At 41.1% G+C, this 24,401-nt stretch overlaps 1 protein-coding gene across 1 annotated transcript in view; it reads right to left on the bottom strand.

The window, feature by feature from the left end:
- The window catches only part of Stmn2 (stathmin 2), a 59,059-nt gene extending 35,720 nt beyond the window's left edge, over positions 1 to 23,339 (bottom strand). The window contains exon 1 of the mRNA XM_004656888.2: positions 23,070 to 23,339. Within this exon, the coding sequence (XP_004656945.1) occupies positions 23,070 to 23,088 (19 nt within the window). The 5' untranslated portion in view covers positions 23,089 to 23,339. The remainder of the gene's footprint in view (positions 1 to 23,069) is intronic.
- Between the last annotated feature and the right edge of the window lie 1,062 nt (positions 23,340 to 24,401).

The following is a 24,401-nucleotide window of genomic DNA, read 5'->3' as shown; positions in this document are numbered from 1 at the left end:
GGGGGTCAGAGAGGAATTTCCAGTGTCTGTCTTCTCTTCACCTTCTACTTGGTTGGAAGTAAGGTCTTTTTTTGTTTACCACTGCATATACATGGCTATCTGGCCTGTGTGCTTCTAGGAGACTCTCCTGTGCCCACCTCACTTTTTGCCACAGGCATGCTGTGATTAAGATGTCTGCTGCAGTGTCTGGTTCTACATGGGTTCTGGGGATCTGAACTCTGGTGTTCATACCTCTCAGTGAGCAGTTTATTTAGAGTCATCTCCCCAGGCATATATGTGTGTGTGTGTGTATATATATATATATATATATATATATATATATATATATATATATATATATTTAAAGAAAGAGAGTGCAATGTTTTTACATGTAGATTAAATGGGTATAATAAACATATGCAGAGAAACATCTGGAAGCTACCGGAAGTTTCTCAAGTAAATATACACCCTCAATAATCAGATATAATTTTTTTTTAGATTAACAGATCTCTCTCACACACACAAACCATTCTTTAAAACATACAGCATAAACTCTGGGTTATTTACCACATTTTTCAAATACATCTTAATTTTATATGTATTTGTTTTAAGAAGAAAATAATATGCATCATTCATGACATTATTCTCCATTATTTTTTAAAGACCTAAACAATTAGAAGTAAATAGCTTAAAAGTTTTCAATTTTCCACTTCATTTGGCTTATGTGGGAATAATCATTAATGTGAATTCTCATACATACCATTTTGTTGTAGTTTAATTTGGAACTGGTAGTATCACAGAAGTTTCTTCTGTTCATTTATCCTGACCAAAATTTTATCTGAGTCTTTAATTTTGGCTAATGTTCAATGAAGAAGAGCAGTAGCATCCATTAGACTTTCTGTGAGCTTGTGAAAACAATGCTCTGGAAATGTCATTCATTAACATGCTACTTTGGATGAACATATCTCACACGCCCTCATGGGATACTTGTCTGTGTCCTGGCAAACTGGCATTATTTTCCTAGCAATCATTTTTATTGAGTATAGTTGGGAAATTTTCAGCTCTGACCATGGAGTATGCAAATTCTGCCAGTTTCAGTATATGGCTAGCCAGCATTTTATGTTCAATGTGGACCTTTCTTTTAAGATTATCACCCATAAAAATAATACCTATTGGGCTATTTAACAAGATCTCAAAGGATCATCTAATCCACAGATGACATTTTCTTTTACTCCTTCCATCATGGACAAAGGTAGAAGATATGAATCTCCTTTATTTTTAAAGATTTGAAATGAGCCCCTGAAAAGAAATTTTTCAAGAGAACCAAGTATTGAATTTAGCAAGACCTAGAAACCAGAACAAAAAGTCCCTGATCTTGGTTGTTTTTTATTTATTTATTTATTTTTGTTTTTTTGAGGTAGAGTTTTGCTCTAGACCCACACTGACGTGACTGACTTGGAACTCAACAGTGTTCCTCCTACCTCTGCCTCAAAGTGCTGGGATTAAAGGCGTGAACCACTATGCTTTGCTCTTTTTGTCTTGATATTTCTTAGGAGGGTTTCTTGGGTGCAATATAGAATAAAATCAGATACTACGGAATGCAAAGTCAACTTCTACTTGCTTTTACCACAGTTGGACTTATCTGGTTTCTGAGATACTGCCACTTATAAAGTGTCTTCGGTACCTGCTACCCTGAGGTAATAGTTACATATTCTATTTCCCTGGCAGTCCATGTAGATCATGCCAAAGATTTCTATTAAGATATTTATTTATTTATTTATGACAGAGATTGAGAGGGAGAGAATGGGCATGCAGCGCCTCCAGCCACTGCAAATGAATCCCAGATGCATGGGCCCACTTGTGCATCTGGCTTACATGGGACCTGGAGAATTGAACCTGGGTGCTTAGGCTTTGCAAGCATGAGCCTTAACCACTAAGCCATCCCTCCAGTCCTCATGGCAAAGGTTTAAAAGAACAGGCAATTCTGCTAATTGGTCCTAAAAGAGCAATGACTCACTCCTAATTATTTAGCACCACAACTGACTACTCAATCCCCTCTTCCCTTCCACTTACCCACATCTTCCCACAGGTAGACAGGCACCAGCTACTCGGTATTTCTCTTTCACTTCTTTACTTTTCCTTTCATAAATTTAAGCATTTTTTATTCTTGTTTTTTTCTTTTTAAAGCATATTCTGTTTATTTAACTTACTAAACAAATAAAATTATTGAAATTTCTGAAAGAGTTTATTGTTACTTTAGTATAGTATCCAGAAATACTTAGAAATGTAAAATTGAAAATTTATTTCTACAACACAAATAATGGCTCAAATACTCATGTCACAAATAAATTGTTTTAAAATTATTTATTATTGTTATTACTATTATTAATCTTTTAGAGATAGAAAGAGAGAGAGAATTGGCACACCAGGGTCTCAGCCACTGCAGTTGAACTCCTGATGCTTGTACCACCTTGTGGGCATGTGTGATCTTGCGTTTGCCTCACTTTTGTATGTCTGGCTTATGTGAGATCTGGAGAGTTGAGAATGGGTCCTTAGGCTTTGCAGGTAGGAGCCTTAAATGCTAAGCCATCTCTCCAGCCCTAGATCAACTTTTCTTTAATTTATATATATATATTTCTTAATATATATATATTTATATATTTATATATCATATATCATGGCTAATGTGGGTCCTGGGGAATCAAACCTGGGTCCTTTAGTTTTGCAGGCAAATGTCTCAACTGCTAAGGCATCCCTGCAGCCCCAGTCCCAGATTAACTTTTCATCTTAATTCACAATTAATGCATATTGCTAAGAGCCTTCCTTTTATACATGTTCTTCCTTACATATTGTTAGGGATATGGTCATAAAAAAATGATTATTTTTTTAAATCTGAGCAACACAAAAACATTTTTGTTTCTTTCTAGTATTTCTAGGAAGATAAACAGATTTGTATAATTATTAAGACAAATTTCTAGATTTCATGGTTATAACATGGCAGCATTCATCTTTAAGCATGCTATGGCAGAACATACAAAAAGTTACATTTATCAACATGTCATGTCTTATAACATGAATATTCCCTTAAACTCAACTTTCTTTTTTGAGGTACGATTTCACTTTAGTACAGGCTGACCTGGAGTTTACTATGTAGTGTCACTGTGGCCTTGAACTCACAGTGATTCTCTTACCTCTGCCTCCTGAGTGCTGGCATTAAAGGTGTGTGCCACCATGCCTGGCTTCAATTTAAGCACTTATTAAAAATTATTTATTTATTTGCAAATATAGAGAAGAGAGAGAGAGAAAGAGAGGCCCACTAGGGCCTCCTGCCACTACAAATGAACTCCAGATGCAGTGCTACTCTGTGCATCTGGTTAATATGGGTACTGGGGAATCGAATTCAAGCCTTTAGGCATTGCAAGCAAGCACCTTAACTGCCAAGCCATCTCTCCAGCCCAATTTAAGGTTTTCATGTTTGCTGTAACTGAATTCTGACCATATTGTGTATGCATGTGGAAGTTTGCTTTGGGGTCCTCCAGCTCAAGGTCAAATTATTTCATTTTTACTCAGATATGACACCCCATTTGGCAATTATTTATGGCAGGTTTTCATGTATACAAGGCTGGCTTCAAACTCACTATGTAGCCAAGGATTACCACCAACTTCTGATCTGTTTGTGGCCACCTTCCTGCTGAGTGATGGGATTTCAGGCATTTACCATAATGCCATTTATGTAGTGCTGAGAATTGACCCCAGGGCTTTGTGTGTGTTAGTTAAGCATTTCACTAACATCCTTAGTCCCATCATTTAGGAATATTTTGGAGATATCCATATGATGCTTAAAAATAAAATTGACTAACATGATTTTATTTAAAATCTTCTTATATACTGCAATAGATCCAATTAGCTGCATAAAATATTTCAGTTAATTAATATGCAGCTGAAAATGTAAGTTAAAAATAAAAATAAAAATAAATAACCCAAAAATTTAAAGACTTATTTTAACATCCTAGAAAATTACTGATATGAGGTAATGTTTCTAGATATTTCTGCTGGGATGATGTAATGCCAATTGGCCTAGTATAAAATTAGATTGAGTACACATTCATTCTGCTCATCTCTCCTTACAAGAATTATGGTTTCCAAAGCCAGGGAGGTTTTCAAAGATTAATTTTTTGACCTATCAAGACATCCCATTTTTTTATGTAGGTTGTAAGTATCAAGTCAAATACAGGGTCATTTATTGGGGTCAGAACAATCTAACCCATCACTTGGTTTTACAAAAACATATGAAGCTAGACCCAAGTGGCAATGGTACCATAAAATTCTACTTCCTAAAAGGCAACCAAATGGCTGAACCTTCCCAGGCCTTTAGAGGGAACACTTGAACCACAAGACACTGGAGAGAGTATGATGAAGACTGACCTTAATCTTCTACAGTTTCCCTTCCTCCCTCTCCCTCTCTCTCCCTCCCCCCCCCCCACTCTCTAACTCTTGTATATTAGTTATCTTTTTCTTCCTTTTCTTATTGGGCACTGATCTGTAACTCCCAGTACCAGCATGTGGCTATCACCCACAATGAGCTTTTGATCAGAGAGATCTACAAGGTTCCTAAAAGAAGGACAGATTTCTATCCGAGTACTTAATGACCCACCAAAGGTTAGTGGTAAGTCCCTACTGCTGAAGATGCCTTATGTGGTCAGCAAATAAAATGGAATGGCATGGCTGGAAGCTGGAAGAGAGTCAGTTCCCAGTCAGTGCATCTAGTGCCAGAAGGTACTACATGGGTGACTGGGGGAATGACCAATATCTGTCCAAGCGACTCATGATCTAACCTACTTAGCAGCAAATGACCTTTTGTGATGCCCACACAGCACAATAGTGGCACAGAGCCATGGTGGGAAACCAACTGTTTTTGATTCAGCTAACTGATCCCCTCAGTGGTATGGGACCTGTAGTTGGAGCTGGGAAACAAGTCAGAACCATATCCAGACATAAGCCCACTCTCCATTATCAAGCTACCATCAATTGTGGGCTACAAGAGGGCCTACACCTATTAAATTCTCTATAAAAAAGTAAGGGTTATCTCATTTGTCCTGGTGCTAACTTACTTTCCATTGGAGAATCTGCCTCTCTTTTTCAGATAGATGTAGATCCTAAGGACAGAGCCACCCCATCATACCTCAAAAGGGCTCTGGCTGAAACTAAGAAAAATTGGCAAAATAAGCAAGGGTGCTGTTTTCCTGGTGAACCAGGTACCAGCACAAGGGTGAAGGAGATCAACGCAGAGAAAAATCAACTCCTACCAAATCAGAGAGCCAGAGATGCAGAGGTCCCCATCACCTCATCACTGAAGCAGATCAAAAATGAACCCAACATGGCTCAGGGAAATTTTGCTGAAGAGGGGGTGGAAAGCATGTCAGAGCCATGTGTTGGGTCATGATATGCAGAGACATTTATCCTACCCATAACTGTGGGCTAACTCCACAATGCATGACCCATATACCTCAACCAGGAGGGGCCAATGGGGAGGGGGTAGGTCACAGATGAGCCTAATAATGGTACCAAACTGACTGTATTTGCTGAATACAAAACTAATTAATAAAAAAATAAAACAAGGAAAAAAAAACATATGAAGCTCTTAAATTTCAACTCAATGGATTTTTTAGCACAAACAATAGCGACAAGGAGAAGAAATTGGGTGGCATGAATCAGTCTTTGACCCACACTGTAGTAGAAGCAGCAAAATGTACCGGCCTGTCTCTCAGTACTCTTGAGTCATTAAAGCTCCTATGCATTTTATGAGAATTCCAATTGCATTAGGAAGGGTCATGTCTTAAAACTCTCCTGATGTAAAAAAGTCTTATAAGCTGTTGTGGTGGCACACACCTTTAGTCCCAGCATTCAGGAGACAGAGGTAGGAGGATCACCATGAGTTCAAGGCCACTCTGAGACTACAGAGTGAATTCTAGGTCAGCCTGAGCTAGAGTGAGACCCTACCTTGAAAACCACACACACTCAAAAAAGGCTTACAGTCCTTGATAGAGACCAATTTCACTGATTTTAAGGCATCTTGGAGGTACTATATATTCTGTTTACATGTTAGCATCTTATCATCAAACCTACTTCTGAACACTTCTTTTTCCCCCTTAATCTCCTAAATGCCAGCAGGCAGTAGCAACAAGACAAAACTGCTCTCATTTTAGCTATATTGGCTGGAACCTAAATGAAACAAAACCAGGAAAAAACAAACAAACAAGCAAACAAACAAACAGCAACAACAAAAAAACAGTGCAGTCAACTGGTTAAGCATTCATGTCAGGGTGACTTTGCTCTTCCCTTGCTTGCACAATAGCTGTTCGCCAGTCACCGCTGTGCTTGAAATCCTCATGTTTGCTTTTTGGCTGAAAAGCAGACATCTTTTCCATTCATTCTTAACTCAGTAAAGCTATTTCAGAATGATAGAATGCATCTGTGGGTCACTGTCCCGAATCACCAATATCTTGGTCCCCAAGAACAAAGCTGGATTCCTTATTCATGTTGTCATGTGTAGCCTTGGAGTTTACTTCATGCAGATCTTGGAACTTTGATTTGTGAGGCTATGGATATGAAGATTACCCATTGTTCTCGGTGAAAGCAGGAACTTTCAGAAATGGAAAGTGACAGACTCATCATGGTAAAAAAAAATCCCCAATATGTATATATTTAAGATTCTGAAGACTTTTTCTCATCCCTTGGGCCAAGCCACTTTTCTCTGAATTGGCCAGTGGTTTAATATTGAGGCTATAAACCTAATTTATTTTTATTTAGCATTCACCAAACTATTTCCCAAAATGGCTGTTCTAATTTACCCATAGTGTACAAGGATTTCCTATTTTCCAATCTTTTCAATGCCTATTATCTTTGTCATCCTACCAGCTATAAGATGATATATCAGGGCTGGAGAGATGGCTTAGCGGTTAAGCGCTTGCCTGTGAAGCCTAAGGATCCCGGTTCGAGGCTTGGCTCCCCAGGTCCCACGTTAGCCAGATGTACAAGGGGGCGCACGCGTCTGGAGTTCGTTTGCAGAGGCTGGAAGCCCTGGCGCGCCCATTCTCTCTCTCTCCCTCTATCTGTCTTTCTCTCTGTGTCTGTCGCTCTCAAATAAATAAATAAATAAATAAATAAATAAATAAATAAATAATAAAAAAATTTAAAAAAAGATGATATATCAAGTGATTTTAATTAGCATTTCACTGGTTTTTACTGATATTGAGAGTTTCTTATATCCCTTCTGATTTTTGTTTGTGTTCCTCTGACAAATATATTTTTGGTGAAAATTATCTCTTCTTAAAGAACTTTTAAAAACTATTTTTATTTGTTGTGAGATAGAGAGCATGGGCATGCCAGGTCCTCTTGCCACTGCAAACAAACCCTAGGTGCATGTGCCACTTTGTGCATCTGGCTTTACATGGGTACTTGAAAATTAAAACCAGGCCAGCAGACATTGCAAGTAAATGCCTTTAACCACTGATTCATCTTCCCACCTCCAAAAGGATGCTTTTATTTCAAAATAAACAAGAAAACTTGGAAACTTTGCCCTAGACTACATTTCCTTTTACATGTGATCCTGTTTGTAGCATGACTGGTTGACACAAAGCTGTCTGAAGCAGAGTCTTCAGTCCTATTACTTACTTGCTTTGTACATTGCTCTCAGGTCCTTGCAGAAAATGATACTCATTTAAAATACTTAGAGGATCATTTCAGTCTTACTTAGCCACTTACCCTCATATGGACTCCTCCTATTTTAAGAATGACTAGCATGAACTCAAAGGGAATTTCAGATGGCATCCAAAAAGCTTGTGTTTTATGCATAACTTATTCTTCCCATGAGAAAATAATATTTGAAACCAAAACCAGACTTTTTCATGTACTGTAGGGAAAGTGGAACTTATCTTGATAATTTAACAATTTGAGTCCAAGATATGAGCTGTTTCATAACCCTTCTTTACAGTTGATGACTGACTATGTGGGAGAAAGGGAGACAAGTGAATGTTTCTTTTGCTATTTTCTAATTTTTTCTTCCTCAATAATCACTGGAGGTGATTAAATTTTCCTTGACGATAATGGGGGGAGTGTGGATAGGAACTTGTATTCCTCCTTGGGATGTACTCATCCTCAGACAACTTACTAAACTTTCTGAAACATGGGTTTGCTTGCCCACAAATGGCAATATGATATTATTTTTATTGTTGAGATTAAATGAGGCAATGTGTTAAAAAAGTGAAGCATTGGTATAAGTTATTGTTAACAAAGATTGTCTCCAAATTGGTCTTATGTTTAAAAAATATTTTTATTTATTTGCAAGGAGAGAGCGGGAATATGAGAGAGAATGAATATGGGCGCACCAGGGCCTCTGGCCTCTGCAAATGAACTTCAGATGCATGTTCTACTTTGTACATCTGGCTTTATGTGGGCATTAGGGACTTGAACCTGGGCTGTCAGGTTCTGTGAACAAGCACTTTTAACCACCGAGCCTTTGCTCCAGCCCTTGATTTTATGTTTTTAAAGCTTTAAAGGAATGGGCTATAGCTAAGTGTGTGGGACTTGGCTCATTTCTCTTGCTTACTTCACCCTTATCACAAAAGTACTAGACACTATCAGAACTCCTTCTCTTTCCAAGGTCAAAGTGATTTGTTTCAAACCTTGACCCTCCTATCACTTGTTGGCTGCATGTGACTTTATTATTATTTCTTCTTCTTCTCCTTCTTCTTCTTCTTCTTCTTCTTCTTCTTCTTCTTCTTCTTCTTCTTCTTCTTCTTCTTCTTCTTCTTCCTCCTCCTCCTCCTCCTCCTCCTCCTCCTCCTCCTCCTCCTCCTCCTCCTCCTCCTCCTCCTCCTCCTCCTCCTCCTCCTCCTCCTCCTCCTCTTCTTCTTCTTCTTCTTCTTCTTTCTCAATGTAAAACTGTGGATGATCATCCTTGGAAGGTTCTTGGATAGTCATAGTAAATAACACAGTAAGTATCATCCAATCCATGCTAGCCAATAGAATCAGTATTGCAAGTACCATACCTGCTGCAGGGACGAAACGTGTCTCTGGCCCCAAAGAAGGCCTTTGTTCAGTTGAAGGTAAGAGAAAGAAGTGGCTATGTTTGTGTTGAGACGAGATGGCAGTAAAGTGGAAAAAAGAGGCATAGTGCCTCACAACCTGTAATTGTCTCACACATAGCTCATGAACAATTAAGGACAGGGAAGCTGTTAACAAAAACTCTAACAAAGTGGTACATGGCTAATTGTCAGAAGTACTCTTCCAAGAGTTTACTGGAAGGGCAGGCTAAGGAAAGCCAGATCTGCTGGACTTGGAAAGCTGCCACCATATGTTTCCTGGACAGTGTGCAGCAACTCTGAGAAATCCTGACTTTGAGTTAAATTTCCTCAGTGTATGTCCTCATGGTTTTAAAGTTCATTCAAACCTCGTAAAAAGTGTAGATATCTGGATAGACTAGTCTCATGGCTATGCTTATATTTTTGGTTAGAGGTGATATCTTCCCCTTGCAATTCACTTAAATGTATAGATTTTTAACTTTGGAACTATAAAAGTCAGACACAAAAAACCTCATGCTTTTTCTCCAGTATTGCATTTATCTTGGGGAAAGTGTAATGTAACTTGCAACAAATGGTAGGCAACACAGACCCCAATCATGTATCATGTTTACTTTTTCTACCTCATTTTAAGAAAAATTTCAACAAGTGGAATTGAATTCTTTCAAGTCTACCAAATCCAGCATTTATTCAACACTGCTCCTCAACTTAGAAAACAGAAGTTCATTCTACATACTGAATTTCTTTTTTTAAAAAATTTGTTCTAATACTGATCATCAAAGTCAAGGCCAATAGAAGCCTTGTGATTCTCTTTGCCTCTGTGCTTTGGTCAGGCAATTTAGAACCTCACTGAAGTTTTGTTAAGTGAGGAAAATGTCCACATTTTCTTCAAATTTGAACTGTTCTACTCTACTGTAAGATATTATGACTGTGTGAGGAGTTTCATCGTAACACTGCTTTCAAATAAAGCTCTCCCTTTGTTATCATTCCCTGTTTATGAGGAAGTGGCAGCACATTTTGCATCTGAATTTTATAGCTTGTAAAGGTAAAAAAATTAGTGAGTAGTTTTTACATGCAGAAGATTATGAACAGAATCTAATTTGAAACATTTACTATATTGTAAATGCAAGCAACATTTTTCTCAATGTGCCTGCAGTTTTGCCATAAATATTATCCCTAGTTTATGTACCATGCATTTATATAAAATGCTCTTTTGGAAGAAAAACAGAATGTTTAAAATACTTTTTGATATCGATAGTCAATTATCCTCTTTAAGCCTTTGTAAAGTCAGATGCTAGGTGAATACTAACTTGATTTTTCAAGATACTTTTGTTGAGGTAACTACATTCTGCTAATACCTTACAGATTTTTACAGTAGCAATTTATTGGCACTTTAGTCACTATTGATTGAAAAGGCATTACTTTCATGCACTACCAGACTACCACTGAACTTCATGCCCCTGTGTCCTTCCCCAGCACGCATTTGCTCTGCTTGGCCCTGGTGTCTTTCTTGGGCTTGTTTACTAATGAGTGAGAAGAAGGCTGATTCATCCAGACAAGAAGAACTGGAGCTGTGCCTGAAAAATAAAATAAAAACAAAACAAAACAAAAAAACCGATCTAACTTAAGGAAGGATGTCAGACCTTGAAGTAAAACAGCAGGAGGTCAGGCAAGGAGACTGGAGGGGTAGGAATGAGGGATGATGGATCAGTGGTCAAGTAAGCTGGGATCTCTGTGAAATTGACAGAGAACATTTTAATAAAAAGGGGAGGGGTGTGTGTGTGTGGGTGTGTGTGTGTGTGTGTGTGTGATGTAATTGCTCCTTTTTTACTTAAGAGACCTCAGTGTAAACTTCTATGTTTGGATATCTCATGGTGGTGAGTCCTCTTGGCTAGGGAGGAAGACTCAATTTTATTGATGGTAACTATGTTGTTAAAATAGGACAAGATTATTAATGCCAGGGAAATACACTCTTCCTTTAATTATTTTTCTTGCTTTATGCACTTCAATCCACATAAAATGACCAAATATTAAATTCTGGTATTACCCAGAATGAATTTGTCTTGGAGTATTTTAATTTTTAAATTATTTTTATTTAGTATTTTCATGGTTCATCCAGGGAGTCAGGGTAGGAGAATACACATGTTATTGCTGAGTGCTTGCTATTCAATTGCTTACCTAATTCTCCTAACAGCCACCCATTTAGGTATTCTATTTTATAAAGATGAGAATTGTAGCATGGAAATGCTGACCAATTTGCTCAGAGATTCTCAGGGGGTGCACAGTGGAATGGTGTTCAAAGCCACAGGCATCTAATTCAAGTACCTTTACTGTACTATAGCTCTCTCATCTGTAACCTGACCATGAGAGAATTCAAGTACTGCTTTCTGATTTTCATGGGCTTCTGCTGAGATCAGTGACCAGTTGATTAGTTTCATTTTTCCCTTTTAACCTTTGAAGGCAGTTTATTTTATTTTATTTTATTTTTTTGTTTTTTGAGGTAGTGTCTCACTCTAGCCTATGCTGACCTGGAATTCACTAAGTAGTCTCAGAGTGGCCTTATACTCACGGTGATCCTCCTATCTCGGCTGGGATTAAAGGCGTGCACCACCACACCAGTCTTGAAGGCAGTTTTATACCAAGCCTTCAACAAACTTGAATGTCTGGTATTGGTTATTTTGTTGGAGCAAGCTTGTTTGCTCAGAAGCAAATCAGAGGGTGGAGGGTAAGATGGTGCAGCGGGGTGCGACCATGGGAATAAGCCAAGCAAGCAGAGTGCTTCCTTGCTCAGTTCCCTGATCCCCCATCCTCTCGTGTCCCTGGTGTGCTGCTGCTGGGCCTAGAGATTCTCAAAGATGGGGACAGGTGCTATTGCTGGCCACAGCTCATCACTTTTGCCTTAAAGAAGCTTTGGATGGGAAAAGTTGAGGAGGGACACTAAAAAACTTCTGGGATAGCTGGTTGCATCTTCTGAGTCAACCACCAGGAAGAAGGCTTAGAGCTGCCTGGGGCATTCTGAGACCCAGCCCCTCAAAATTCTGGTGCCTGAAGAATCCAGTCAATAGTTTAGTTCATTTTCATTATTTAGGATACACTTTTTAAAAACCAAGTTACTTCAGCTTCAGACAGTGCTTTTTGTGCCTTCTACTCATTCTAAGTGCACATACATTTGTATTTCCACAACACATTCTATTAGGCAGGTGTCCCAGCACTGTGGAGGCCGAGGCAAGAGGATCCAGAGAGTTTGAGGCCATCGTGAGCCACACAGTGAGATCTCATCTCAAAACAAGCAAAAACAAATTTAAGCATCTAGTGATCAAAGAACTCAAGCTCTTGAATTGATATAGTACTTTTTTTTTTTTTAATTTTTTTTTGTTCATTTTCATTTATTTATTTGAGAGTGACAGACATAGAGAGAAAGACAGATGGAGGGAGAGAGAATGGGCGCGCCAGGGCTTCCAGCCACCGCAAACGAACTCCAGACGCGTGCGCCCCCTTGTGCATCTGGCTAACGTGGGACCTGGGGAACCGAGCCTCGAACTGGGGTCCTTAGGCTTCACAGGCAAGCACTTAACCGCTAAGCCATCTCTCCAGCCCTGATATAGTACTTTATAGATACTAATCACTTTCACATTTGTTTTCTTGGTTCTAACAAGGACTCTTTTATATAATCAAGGAAGTTATGAGCTGCTAATCAGTACCAAGAAACCTCAGGGCTTCCCACTCTTGCCCCTAGGCTCTTCCTGAAGTACAGCTGGTGGAGGGGCAGAGTTATCCTTTTGAGTCTTATTGCAGATTTCGAGGCCATAACTCTTCTGCTGAAGGGCCACTAACTTACCCATTGGTCATCACTGTACTGTGTGGCTCTGGACCAGCTATGTCAGCACTACCCAGGAGCTTCTTGAACCAGTAAATTCTTGGGATCAGTTTCAGGTCCACAGAACAGAACTTCTCGGAGAAGGATCCTAGTTTTCCCAGGGCAGCTGATGCTCAGAAAAACCCCAGAAGTCTTTAACAAAGGATCCTAATGGGCTGGGCTGGTAGAGATCAGTCATTTAAATTTGTAGCTTGTTAACATTTCCTCATTGATGTTACTGTATTAGTCTACCCTGACTTGTTAGATATGGCAGGAATAACACAGTTGCTAAAATGGTGAAGCCACCTAGCTGTAGTTATAAACTTTCATAATAGATCTTATGATGTGTCAGCAAAAGATAGGACTTGACTTTGGTAACTTTCATGTGTTTGGGTGACTGTTAGGAGGGTGCTAGCTGGTTTCTTGCTGTGATATTTATATAATGACAACACATGTTTGTGTTGGAAATTAAAGAGAAGGCTGAAGCAGCTATGGCTCCTGGGAGGCTGAAGTCAATCTAACAGCACAATGTGCTTTTCAACCACGTGAAACGCCAGTGCTCCTTCCCCCGCAGTCTCCAGTGACGAACGTCATCTTCATGAAGCATCTGCTCTCAGTTTTATAAGTTGATATATGTCACAGGTTAGGATTTTGTTTTTCTTGTGAACTAGGTTTCTTCTTACTGGAAACCCGAGCTGCATAACTATCATTAGGTTTACTGTGAGCTATTTTGTTCAGTAGAAATTAAGGGTTGTGGCTGATGTCCATAGGAAAACAAAATCTTGTAATAGAGTGTGTAGAATGCTAATCAAAATTGAATTTGCTAACTGACTGCTGCTCCCATAATGCATAATCCACAACCCCAAGGGGAATACCTGTTACCCCACTGAAGAGCATTCCCAACAGAATGGGGGCAGGGACGAGGGAAAAGAGGGTACCAACCCATGATGTATCTAAATGAAACATCTTGTTAATAATAATAAACATTAAAAATTTAATTTGCACTTCAAAATCTTTCCTGTAATAGTATTTTTTGGTATAAGATTTAAATAAATTTCACTTACTTGTCTTTACCCTGATATAAGGATATACAACTAAAGACTGGAAGGTTCACATTACTAATTATTGGTTGTTTGGTAATGCACAACATAGAAAGTAGAACAAACACCATTATTCAAAATATAATTATTCGAGCTGGGCATGGTGGCGTACACCTTTAATCCCAGCACTTGGGAGGCAGAGGTAGGAGGATCACCATGAGCTCAAGGTCATCCTGAGACTACATAGTGAATTCCAGGTTAGCCTGGGCTAGAGTGAGACCCTACCTCAAAAAACCAATCAACCAAACAAAAAACCAAAATATAATTTTTCTACAGGAATCATTGCTAAATGGGTACTGTTGCAGGATTACAGTATGATGTGTTGGCAAAAGTTTGATCCTGTACAACATTCCTGCCCTATCCAAATTATTTTTTTATTTAATTTATTTTATTTATTTATTTGCAAGCAGAGAGAGGGGGGAGGGGGAGAGACGGAGGGAGAGAGAGATATGGAGGAAAGACAAACAGAGAGAATGGGAAAGCCAGGGCCTCTACCATTGCAAACAAACTCCAGATGCATGTTCCCCTTATGCATCTGGTTTATGTAGGTCCTGGGGAATTGAACCTGGGTCCTTTGGCTTCACAGACAAGTGCCTTAACCACTAAGCAATCTCTCCAACCCCAAATTACTTTTTATGTGTTATTTCAGAATTATAGTTATCTATTTCTTATAAAAAGCAAATATTGGAGCCTGTAATTTTTTCACAATACTAAGTATTTTAGTCTCAATATCATTAACATTACAAGTGAAAAAGATCTTAGAATATTTTATTATGCTTTTACATTATAATGTGTGGCTTCTCTTCAGTGCAAATCATAGGAAGGCTGTTTCCAGACGAGTAGCAAAATGAATGCTGAAATGCATTAATTAACCTTTAGATCCACATAAAACTGTTTTGTGAGAACAAATGTACACAGAATGTTATCTTTAATCATGACCAATAAAAATGGGTTATTATAAACACAGGTTTTACTATCGCAAATGTCTCCTTGACAAATGACAGAGCCTAATTCTTTTATTAAAGATAATTAAAAACATTTCATGAGGGATTCATAGCCTTCCTAAAGATCTCTTATGTCTGCTTGCTTTTGATCTAAAAAGAGGAAGAGAATCTTGAAGTAATATTTAGTAGTTCTATTAAATGTGAATGCCTGGGTTGTATCTCTCCTATAGTTTTAAGTTTATTTCATAAAACTAATATTAAAATTAAATATCTACGGCCTATTGGAATAAGTCAAGGTTTCAGTTTCAAATGTGCTAATCACAGCAAGGCTGATGAACCTGAGTTCCTTTTCCTTTTCCCCAATTGGTCATAAAAGTGTGTTTGCCTCAAAGTTGTCGCAGTGGTCTTTCTGAATTGCAGAGAGTGACATGTTCCATACAACTGCCAACTTGTAGCTCTTTTCCCCGCAAAGCTTAAACCATGGGAATTATTTTAGTGATCCCTATCCCTGGGGTTAGCTATTGAAACTAGTCACCAGACTGAAAATCCTTCCTCTCCAATGGAGCTTGCATTCAGAAAGGACAAGACCAACTCAGCCCTGTAAAACAAGATGATGACATCTCAGGTCTGTCTTCCATGGTGTAACCACCTCTGACATGGAAATAATGAAGACTGGAAGGTAGGTTAAAGATATAAATTCTAATCTTAGCACTAGGGAGGCAGAGGTAGGAGGAGTGCCATGAGTTCAAGGCTGCCCTGAGACTACATAGTGAATTCCAGGTCAGCCTAGGCTACAGTAAAACCCTACCTTGAAAAGCCAAAAAGGAAAAAAAAAAAAAAAAAAAAAAAGATATAGATTCTGGAACTACAATGGCCTGGGTATAAGTTCTGGATCTGACCCTCAGCCTTGGGCACATTACCTTGCATTTCTGCTTCAACATCCTCAGCTGTACTAGGGTATTCTCCCTAGAGCCATTAGAACACAGCTAAGGTGTGAAATGCCTAGAACATTGCGTTCGTGTCATGCATGATATGTAAAGACTAAAATCAATGAATTGAATCTGAATGACTAGACCAGATAAATGATTAATGAGATAGCTCAGTGGTTAAGAGCACTTGCTGCTTAAGTGTGAGGGTCTGAGCAGCTGAGTTCAACTTGTCAGGACTTCATGTCTGTTACCCCAGTGTGGTGGAAATAATGGAATGGCTAGGGCTTGTGGACCAAAAAAGGTGGAGGAGGAAACCCATCTCAAGGATGTACGCAAATGAGCACTTGAGAAAGGTTCATTTCTGTCTTGACCCTGCCTGTGCATGGGCAAACATCTGTACACCATCTGGCATACATCAGACCATATAACACACACACACACACACTCCAAGAAGCCAAAAAAAAAAAAACCAAAAAACAAACAAACAAAAAAACCAAATAGCAAGCATCACTGCAGGAGAATGGTGGAATAAAAGGCAATAAGACTTTCTTAGCAGGCGTGATGATGCATGCCTTTTGTCCCAGCAGTCAGGAGGCTGAGATAGAAGGATCATCTTGAGTTACAGGCCAGCCTGGGGCTACAGAGTGAGTCCCAGGTTAGCATGGGATAGAGTGAGAACCTTAAAAAAAAAGAAGAAAGAAAGAAAGAACAACAAAAATATGACATTTTCATTTCAGAACCTCAGTTTAGATTTTAGTCCTTTCTAAATGTTATTTCTGAGACTGCCATCATTAAACCTTTAAAACATCACTTTTATAATGCCATTTCAGCATTTCTTCCTTTCTCTTACTATACTAGAAATTGTCATAATTCAGCTCCTGAGAGAGTCTGGAATGAACTGTTGTAAACAGCACATGAAAGGCTAACCTTGAGACTTAATCCAATTTCATGCTGAGTCACTGTGCTCTGCCATCTGTGCCAGTTTATTTGGGGTCATCTTTTCTTTTTCTCTTTCTCTTTCCCTTTCTTTTCCCTTCTTTCTTCTTGCTGTCTCTTGTGTGTACATGGTGCTGGAGCTCATAGCTTTGTATATGCTAAGCCAGTATTCCACAGGGATCATACATTCAGTACCCTATTGGGACATGGTCTATTTCTAATCTGAGACATCTCGTGTATGGTGTCATTTCTGTATGACAGCATTTCCAGAAATGTGGCGATATCTCTGTGGTTTGCCACCCACTGCTTGGCTGAAATGACATATGATATCTCCGATGACATTGCCTGATGAACCATTTCTTCTTCTAGGCTAGCCTTCTTAGAAAGGTATTATTGAATAATGAATGCTCATTATTTGATTAAGTAATCAGAAAATAAACTTTATTTATTGATTTTGAGATAGGGTCTCTCAACATAGGCCAGGCTGACATAGAATTTACAATCCTCCTGCCTCAGCCTCCTGAGTGCTGGAATTTACAGGTAGGTGCACTATACCCAGAATAATCAGTTTTTCAACGTAGTTATAACTCAGCAAATTCTTAATTTTTTCATGTGGTATCTAGGATGAAGTCCACTGTTAGAATAATTTTGTAGGTAGTAACTAAGCATGCATCCAAAGATCACTTCAGTATGGTTCAACACTGTTTTAATTACTTCCCTATGGGGAACAATGGGTGGTAAATTAGGTGTATGGTGAATTGCACACTACCCCCCATCTAAAAGGTTCTGGGTTGAACTTTTGTTCTTCACATTCTAAATAAAACCAAAAAACCTGTAAGCTAGCATTATTGATTTTAGTACATTTTCTCAACTGTTCCACAAACCACATTTATTAAATAGACAGACAGATAGTCCCCAGCTCCTCACACATACAGGGCCATATTCTTATGTCCCCCATATTTTTCTTGAAGGTCTTCTTTTGAGTCCTGCAACATAAATACATTTGAAACAATCTAATTAAGAGAAAGCAATGACACAGAACACATAATCCTCAGAGGAATTAAATCCCTATGCATTATGAGTGTGGAAATGAAATATTCTGTAAAGATTGCCATGGATTTGAAAAGGTTAAGACATAATCCTAGAATCTGTTATGCATGGTACATGCATATCAAAACTTTATATTTCTAACATTGATGGCTTGGTGGTCAGAACTGGTATCACCTGGGAGCTAGTCAGGAATGCAGGCTGGCCTCCACCCAGCCCTATCCAATCACAATCTGGATTTTAAAGAAAATCACAAGTAATTCATGCACATGTTAAAATGTGAGCAATACAGTAAGATAACACCATTGAATATAGGTGGATTATAGTTAAGTAAAATATACAAGAAAATTCCTTTCCTAATGAAACCATGAAAAAAATTTACATTTGATAATACTAAAAATCAGTTTGTTTCATCTTTCTTAAAATGAACAATTATCTCCTAAACTAAGAAAAACTATTTCAGTTTTACTAATGCAAACCTTAATTTTTGTCAGCCTCCAACAGTTGCTAAGTATAAAGGCTAATTGTTGAAAGCTGATAAATGCCAGATTTAAATCACAGTGGATTTGGCTTAAAAAGATCCTTTAAATGGGAAAGAGAAATATAAGATGGGGAACTACTAGTACCAGGGTCACATTTTATCTACTTTCTCTGCTGGTGGACAGCTCCCTTGAAGGCGGAGAATCTATTAGAGCTGTCCTCAGCATTGGGCACATTTTAAACACATGAATAAGTTGGACATCGATTTGAATTTATACTTTTACTTAAAAATTCAAACAACTCTTCCTAAATAATTTTCCTCTTAATGCTGACATTTTCTACCATTTATGCACTCTGCCCCTCAGAAACAACATAAATAAATAATTCTAACTAGAAAGTAGATCACATGGGAATGATTACATAGGGCCTATGCCAATTTGTAGATTATGATCACTCATTATGCTGAAAAGATGCACATGCCCCTCTCCTTCACTCAGGTAAAGCATAACATTGTATTGTGAATCAACAACCGAGTGATTCCAATAAAATAAAAGAATTTATTAAACAGTTTAAATTTGAACCTAGGTTTAAATCAACCATTTCCTTCTTTAGAGAAATCGACTGCCCTCTAGTGGGGTGAAAAATTAATGCAGACTACACGGTTTTCCAATTGAGAGAACCAGGAACGACAAACGGCTTTGATTCTGTAAACATCTGGGTCACTAACTAATTCAGTATTTTCTTCTGGTGCTGCACATGTATTTGTATCTTTCACACAAGGTCATAGACCTCATGGCAAGAGAAAAATGTGTGTTTGTGCTTCCACAAACAAAAGGAAATTGGTGTGAGATGGGGTTAGCTATCAGCCACGTGCGGCTGGCCACACCCAGGTCTGGGTTTGTGCAGCCACTTGCTCTGAGACCAGCTTTCCACAAGCAATTTGCTGCTCGGGTGAGATGAGCATAGGCTTCATTTTACTCAGTTGAAGGGAAAAAAATCAATTGATTTGCCAACTTGAGAATTTTCTTAAAGATAGCTTGGATTTATCAATGATGAAAATGTTCAATTTAATAGTACATTAATTTATCTTCCATTTAATTTTCAGCTATCCATATTTAACTTAAAATTCTGCTTGATGGGTACTATTAGATACTCACAGAATTAAGTATTTTGAAGCAAAATTACAAAGAGGAAAACTTTCATTGTATGAATTTTTTTATGGCATTCTAAGTGGACATGTCCTGAGTCTAAATAAAACGCAACTTCTTGGAGCATTTTTATCATTGAGAATAAGAAATTTGATGGGAGTCACATTGTTCCAAATGTCAAATACTTAGCTCACAATTTATCCAAGAGCACTTAAAAAATTTAAAACCAAAAGTTATGAAAACTCTTTCTAATGTAAAAAAAAAAAAAAAGAAATCGAAATCCTGCTAAAATTGAATGACTAAAGAGGCATCCTGCTTTAACAATACCAGCCACCCTTTGGCATAGAATAATTTACTACAAATCTCTAAGTTACAGCCCAAAATCAGTATAAAATTTTATTGAACAGAGTTCCATATTTTAATACCACACATCATCCAGTTTTAACTATTTTAAAACATGCTTTCTTCAGATTTTTTTTTTTTTAATGAGCCCTACCAGACCTGGTGATTCACACCAGCTACTGGCAGTGTACACTGGCCCGCTTACTCACCTGGTATGAGTTAGATACATGTGATTAATTGATAAGCTAAATTAATTTCTCAGTTTTATCCTGGAATCCTGATAAGATCTTCAGTTATTTTAAAATCTGTAGTTATCTATTCATTTGGAAGGTGTCTCGTTCACTTGAGAAGATCGTGGGTGATATAATGCGTATTTAATATAGTCATACCACATAGAGCAATTGTTCAATGGATGGGGAAGAAACTCTGGCCTTGGTGATTGCTTACTCTATGCACATTTCGGAGGGAGGCAGAGCTTCTTTTAAGGATTTGAAAATGCAGCTTAATTGTGGCAGAAGGGAACCTTCACATCTGTCAGATTTGGGGTGGGATTTCATGGGTGGGCAGTAACCATTTCACTGTCCATGTTTCTGGGTAGAATCGAGACTGTATCAGGAACTAGCAGCTCGAAGAAGAATTTTGAGGAAGAACAGCAAAATTTTTGTGCATAACCTATATTTAACTGTCCATAGATATAACCCCACGTGGAGGGGCAGAACACCCATGTATGTGGATGGTTTTCTCCCATGGAAGCCACAAGCTGATCTCTGTGGAGAATTTTCCAGCGATCTCAGGCACACAGATCCCCCACCCTTACTTATCAAGTACCAACTCATACTTCTCAGACACATGAACATACATCAACGCGACGGGAGGCCCCACATGTATTTCCTTTATAGTAACTTAAATGAACAACCGGAGACAAAATTTCCTTCTCGAGGGAGGCAGGTGATGGGGATTAGGAAGAAGAAAAAAAAATGAGTGCCAGGGTTAATCCTCAACCAAAAGCAATCAACGTTCTTTGTGAGAATAAGGCTACTGAGTCCTGGGATAAGAATAATGACCGTCTGGTATAATAGTGCTGCTGATGAGGATGACAAGTTTGTAGCCATCTTTCTGCAGCAGAACCTCTCCGTGGGGGCGCAGTGCGCGGACATCCCCATCCCCCATCCTCACAGCCCTTCCGGACCTGCGGGTTTCAGCGGCGCCCGGCGGCGAGGATGAGCGCGGCTCTCTCGGGGACGTGGCGGCGGCGGGGCGCGGCGGGTGGCGCCGCAGGGCTGGCCTCGCTCCACGCCGCGCCCCGCCACGTGCGCCCCCCTCCGGTTAGCCAGGGGCGCCCCGCCCGGCGAGGGGTGGGGCCGAGCCGCGCCCCGGACCGACCTCCGGCCGGGTGTGTGGGGGGTTCTTCATCCTGGGACCCTCGTGGGCTGCGGACTTGGGCTGGGCACAAATGTCCCTGAGCTCTGCGGGCCATGTGTGGGCGAGCGCACGGGGCCGCACCCCTGGACGGGGTCACCTCTGCAGTCCAGTGGCCTGGCGGGGTGGGGCCGCGCCTTTGTGTGGCCGGGCGGGGCTTGCTTTTCTGCAGAGCCATCCGACAGGGCTGGGAGGGGCTCTGCCAGGTGTGGTCTGCACCCCCGGGGACGATGGAAGGGGTGGGGGCTGACTCTGGGCTGCGGGGTTGGGAAGAAAGGTGCAGGGCCGCAGTCAGCGACCCCTCCCAAGAGGTCTGGTGCTCTGGCCTAGAGCCGAGGGTCCTCCGGCTCCGCGGGAAGGGCGGGGCGGGGCAGGGCGGAGCCCGTCCGCAGCCTTCTCCCTCCTCCGCAGCCGCAGCCCGGCCTGCGGGAGGAACACTTCCAGATGCCAGTCGCTCTTGGGTTCCTCCCGGCCAGGCCACCTTGGGACACCAAGCTCCCGAGCTCTGGGGCACTCGAGGTGCAAGCCCGATGGGGACGGAGGATGAAGGCCTTGGATCTGGAATCTCGTTCGGTCTTACATAGGTTCAGCCCTGAAAATTGCCGATATTGGGCCCGTCTGGCCCATAAAAACGGAAACTTCACTTGTCTCAACTTAAAGACTTTAATCTTTTTTTTTTTTTTCCGTACGTGTAAGAATATCTGTATTATGTCTACATCCATCTAGGTTCCAGAAGATTTCCCCCCAAAACGATGTAAGGGGTTCAAAGTAGCCTTTCTCTGCGACTACATGCTAATGTGATTCTGCAAAGAGAAATGTTAGCCCACTGCCCTCAGAACAATAAGGCCGGGTGGGGCGGCTGGGGTCAGTGGTCAGTGGTCGGGTCTCTGGAAGCGCAGTGTGGGGCGTGGCGGGGCGCCCGGGGGTCGCGCAGCTCTCCCCACCCGACCCCCTGGCAGCCGAGCCGGGCGGGGGAGGGGGCGGGGGAGGGGGCGGGGGCGGTTCCGCACAGGGCGGGGCGGCCCGCAAAGTGCGCCCGGCGCTGCAGGTGCCCCCCTCCCCCGGGACCGGGCTCGACACACAAAGAAACCCCACCCCGGTGCTTTCCAAGCCGGGGCCCTCCACCCCTCCCCACTGCGCGCTTCCCCGCCCCAGCAGCTGCCCACCCGCGCCCTCCACGCCTTCCTCCTCCTCCTCCCCCTCCCTCTCCCTAAAACAAAGGAGCGAGGTCCCTACCCCACCCCTCCCCCGCCCCGCAGCCTTACCTCCCCGCACCGCGCCCCAGGACTAGCGGATTTTCTAACCAGACAATACCATAAAATGTGCCCGCTCCCCTCCCCCGTCCCCACCCTTCCTTTAAACAGCATCGCAGGGACCGTTTTGACTTTGCATCTTCCCCCATTCTCAGCCTCGACCCTTCTCCCTCCCCTATTTTCTTTTGGAACTACAGAAGAAATATAGGACGTTACAAAATCACTTTGCAACATGTTCCTTCGCCCCACTGAAGACACATAGCTGAGGTAGCCCCGCCACACACAACTGAGATCTTAAATGTGGAAACAGAAGAAAATCCCCATCCTTGTCAGGGCAACTTACCTGCTCCTATCTTTTAAATGAAATCATTTGCTTTCTTATCTTTTAAAAGAAATCATCCCCTTTGCCCTCCCATCTTCCCCAGAGCTGGCTTTGACCTTCCTGACTCTCCTGGCTACCAGGAACGTCTTTTCTTTATAAAATATCTTCAAATGCCTTCAAAGCTCTAAGAGAGAAGGCGAGAGGTGGGCTCCAGGGCGAGCTCGCTCTCCTTACCCATTGCTGTTTTAGCCATTGTAGGGATGTGCACACGTCGAGCTGTGGCGAAGGCGAAGGGTCCGGCGGCGGCGGCAGCAGCAGCAGCGGAGAGAGCGAGAAAGGAGACTGAGTAAGGCACTGAGTCTGCAGAGTGGGACCGTGCTAGAGAAAGAGCGAGAGGCAGGAGCCCATGAATAATTATCACTCGGAAGCTCAAGCAGATTGGCTCCCAGGGTCCCCTGACACGACTCCCGCAGAGTCAGAATCTCCAAGCATTAAATATTGATCGGCCAATGGTGCTGGAGTACAAAGTACCAGAATGCAGTTTGAAATGGAAATCAGTTCTTGCCTGGCATCTCCCCCCCGATTTTGAGGCCGGATAGTACAGTCCAAGTGGAGTGGTGCTTTAGCCTGGAAGCCTCCTAGGAGCTAAGAACTGGGCTGTGCCTACCTGTGCCCAGGAGGCTTGACTTTGCCTGCACTTGTGTCATTGCACAGATTGACACAGAAAAGGGCGAGGGACTCAGAGGCCAGAGAAGTCCTCCCGATATGTTGGCGGGTGGGAACAAATCTGTTTATCCCTGAGCTATTTCTTGGTGATATGACATTGATTTCTCTTTCACCTTTGGTTCTGTCCTTGGTAGATTCTAGATTCCCAGGACCTGGAACCAGTCCTGTGCCTGCTTGTGTAGCAGCTCAGAGGTGACGTGCTTTGTACTCCTTTGATCCTCTGGCACAGTTAAACTCTGGTGAATTCATGAGGGTCTTAGAGGAGAGGGATTGCCTGCCTGCCATTTTCCTCCCTTGGCACACAGAGAAGGGCGCTGGTGACTGCTTGGATACAGGGACACTAATTATGTTTCATCTGGGGACCTGGTGGGAGGGATGGATGGAGGGAGGGAGAGAGAGGGAAAGAGAGAGAGATATTGAGATTTAATTTAGCTTCCTGGCTGGGTCTGGGGAAGGGCAGGACACGGGGAGAGTAAGACCTACCTCCGGATGTGTAGGACTACACAGATTATACCTTAGTGACCTTGTCTGGTTACAAAAAGAATCATTTGCAATGAAAGCTAGAGGCCAAAGACATGGCCTGATTTTCCTGAGATTTAGAGAGACTCCTATCGATCCAGACTCAGAAAGTTGTGTTCACATTTCAGATTGAACAATGTGGTATGTGAGGGCCTCAGAGATCAGCCAACAAAGAGACTTTTCATGCAAACAAATCATCCATCAATTCATTTACAATCTTTATTCATTTGAGAGAGACAGGGAGAAAGAGGTAGACAAAGAGAGTGAATATGGGTGCACCAGGGCCTTCTGCAATTGCAAATGAACTCCGGAAGTATGTAC

Source organism: Jaculus jaculus, chromosome 2, assembly GCF_020740685.1.
Source record: "Jaculus jaculus isolate mJacJac1 chromosome 2, mJacJac1.mat.Y.cur, whole genome shotgun sequence".
Taxonomy (NCBI): Eukaryota; Metazoa; Chordata; class Mammalia; order Rodentia; family Dipodidae; genus Jaculus; species Jaculus jaculus.
The sequence above is the reverse complement of the archived record's forward strand: the minus strand, read 5'-3'. Positions and strand labels throughout refer to the sequence as shown.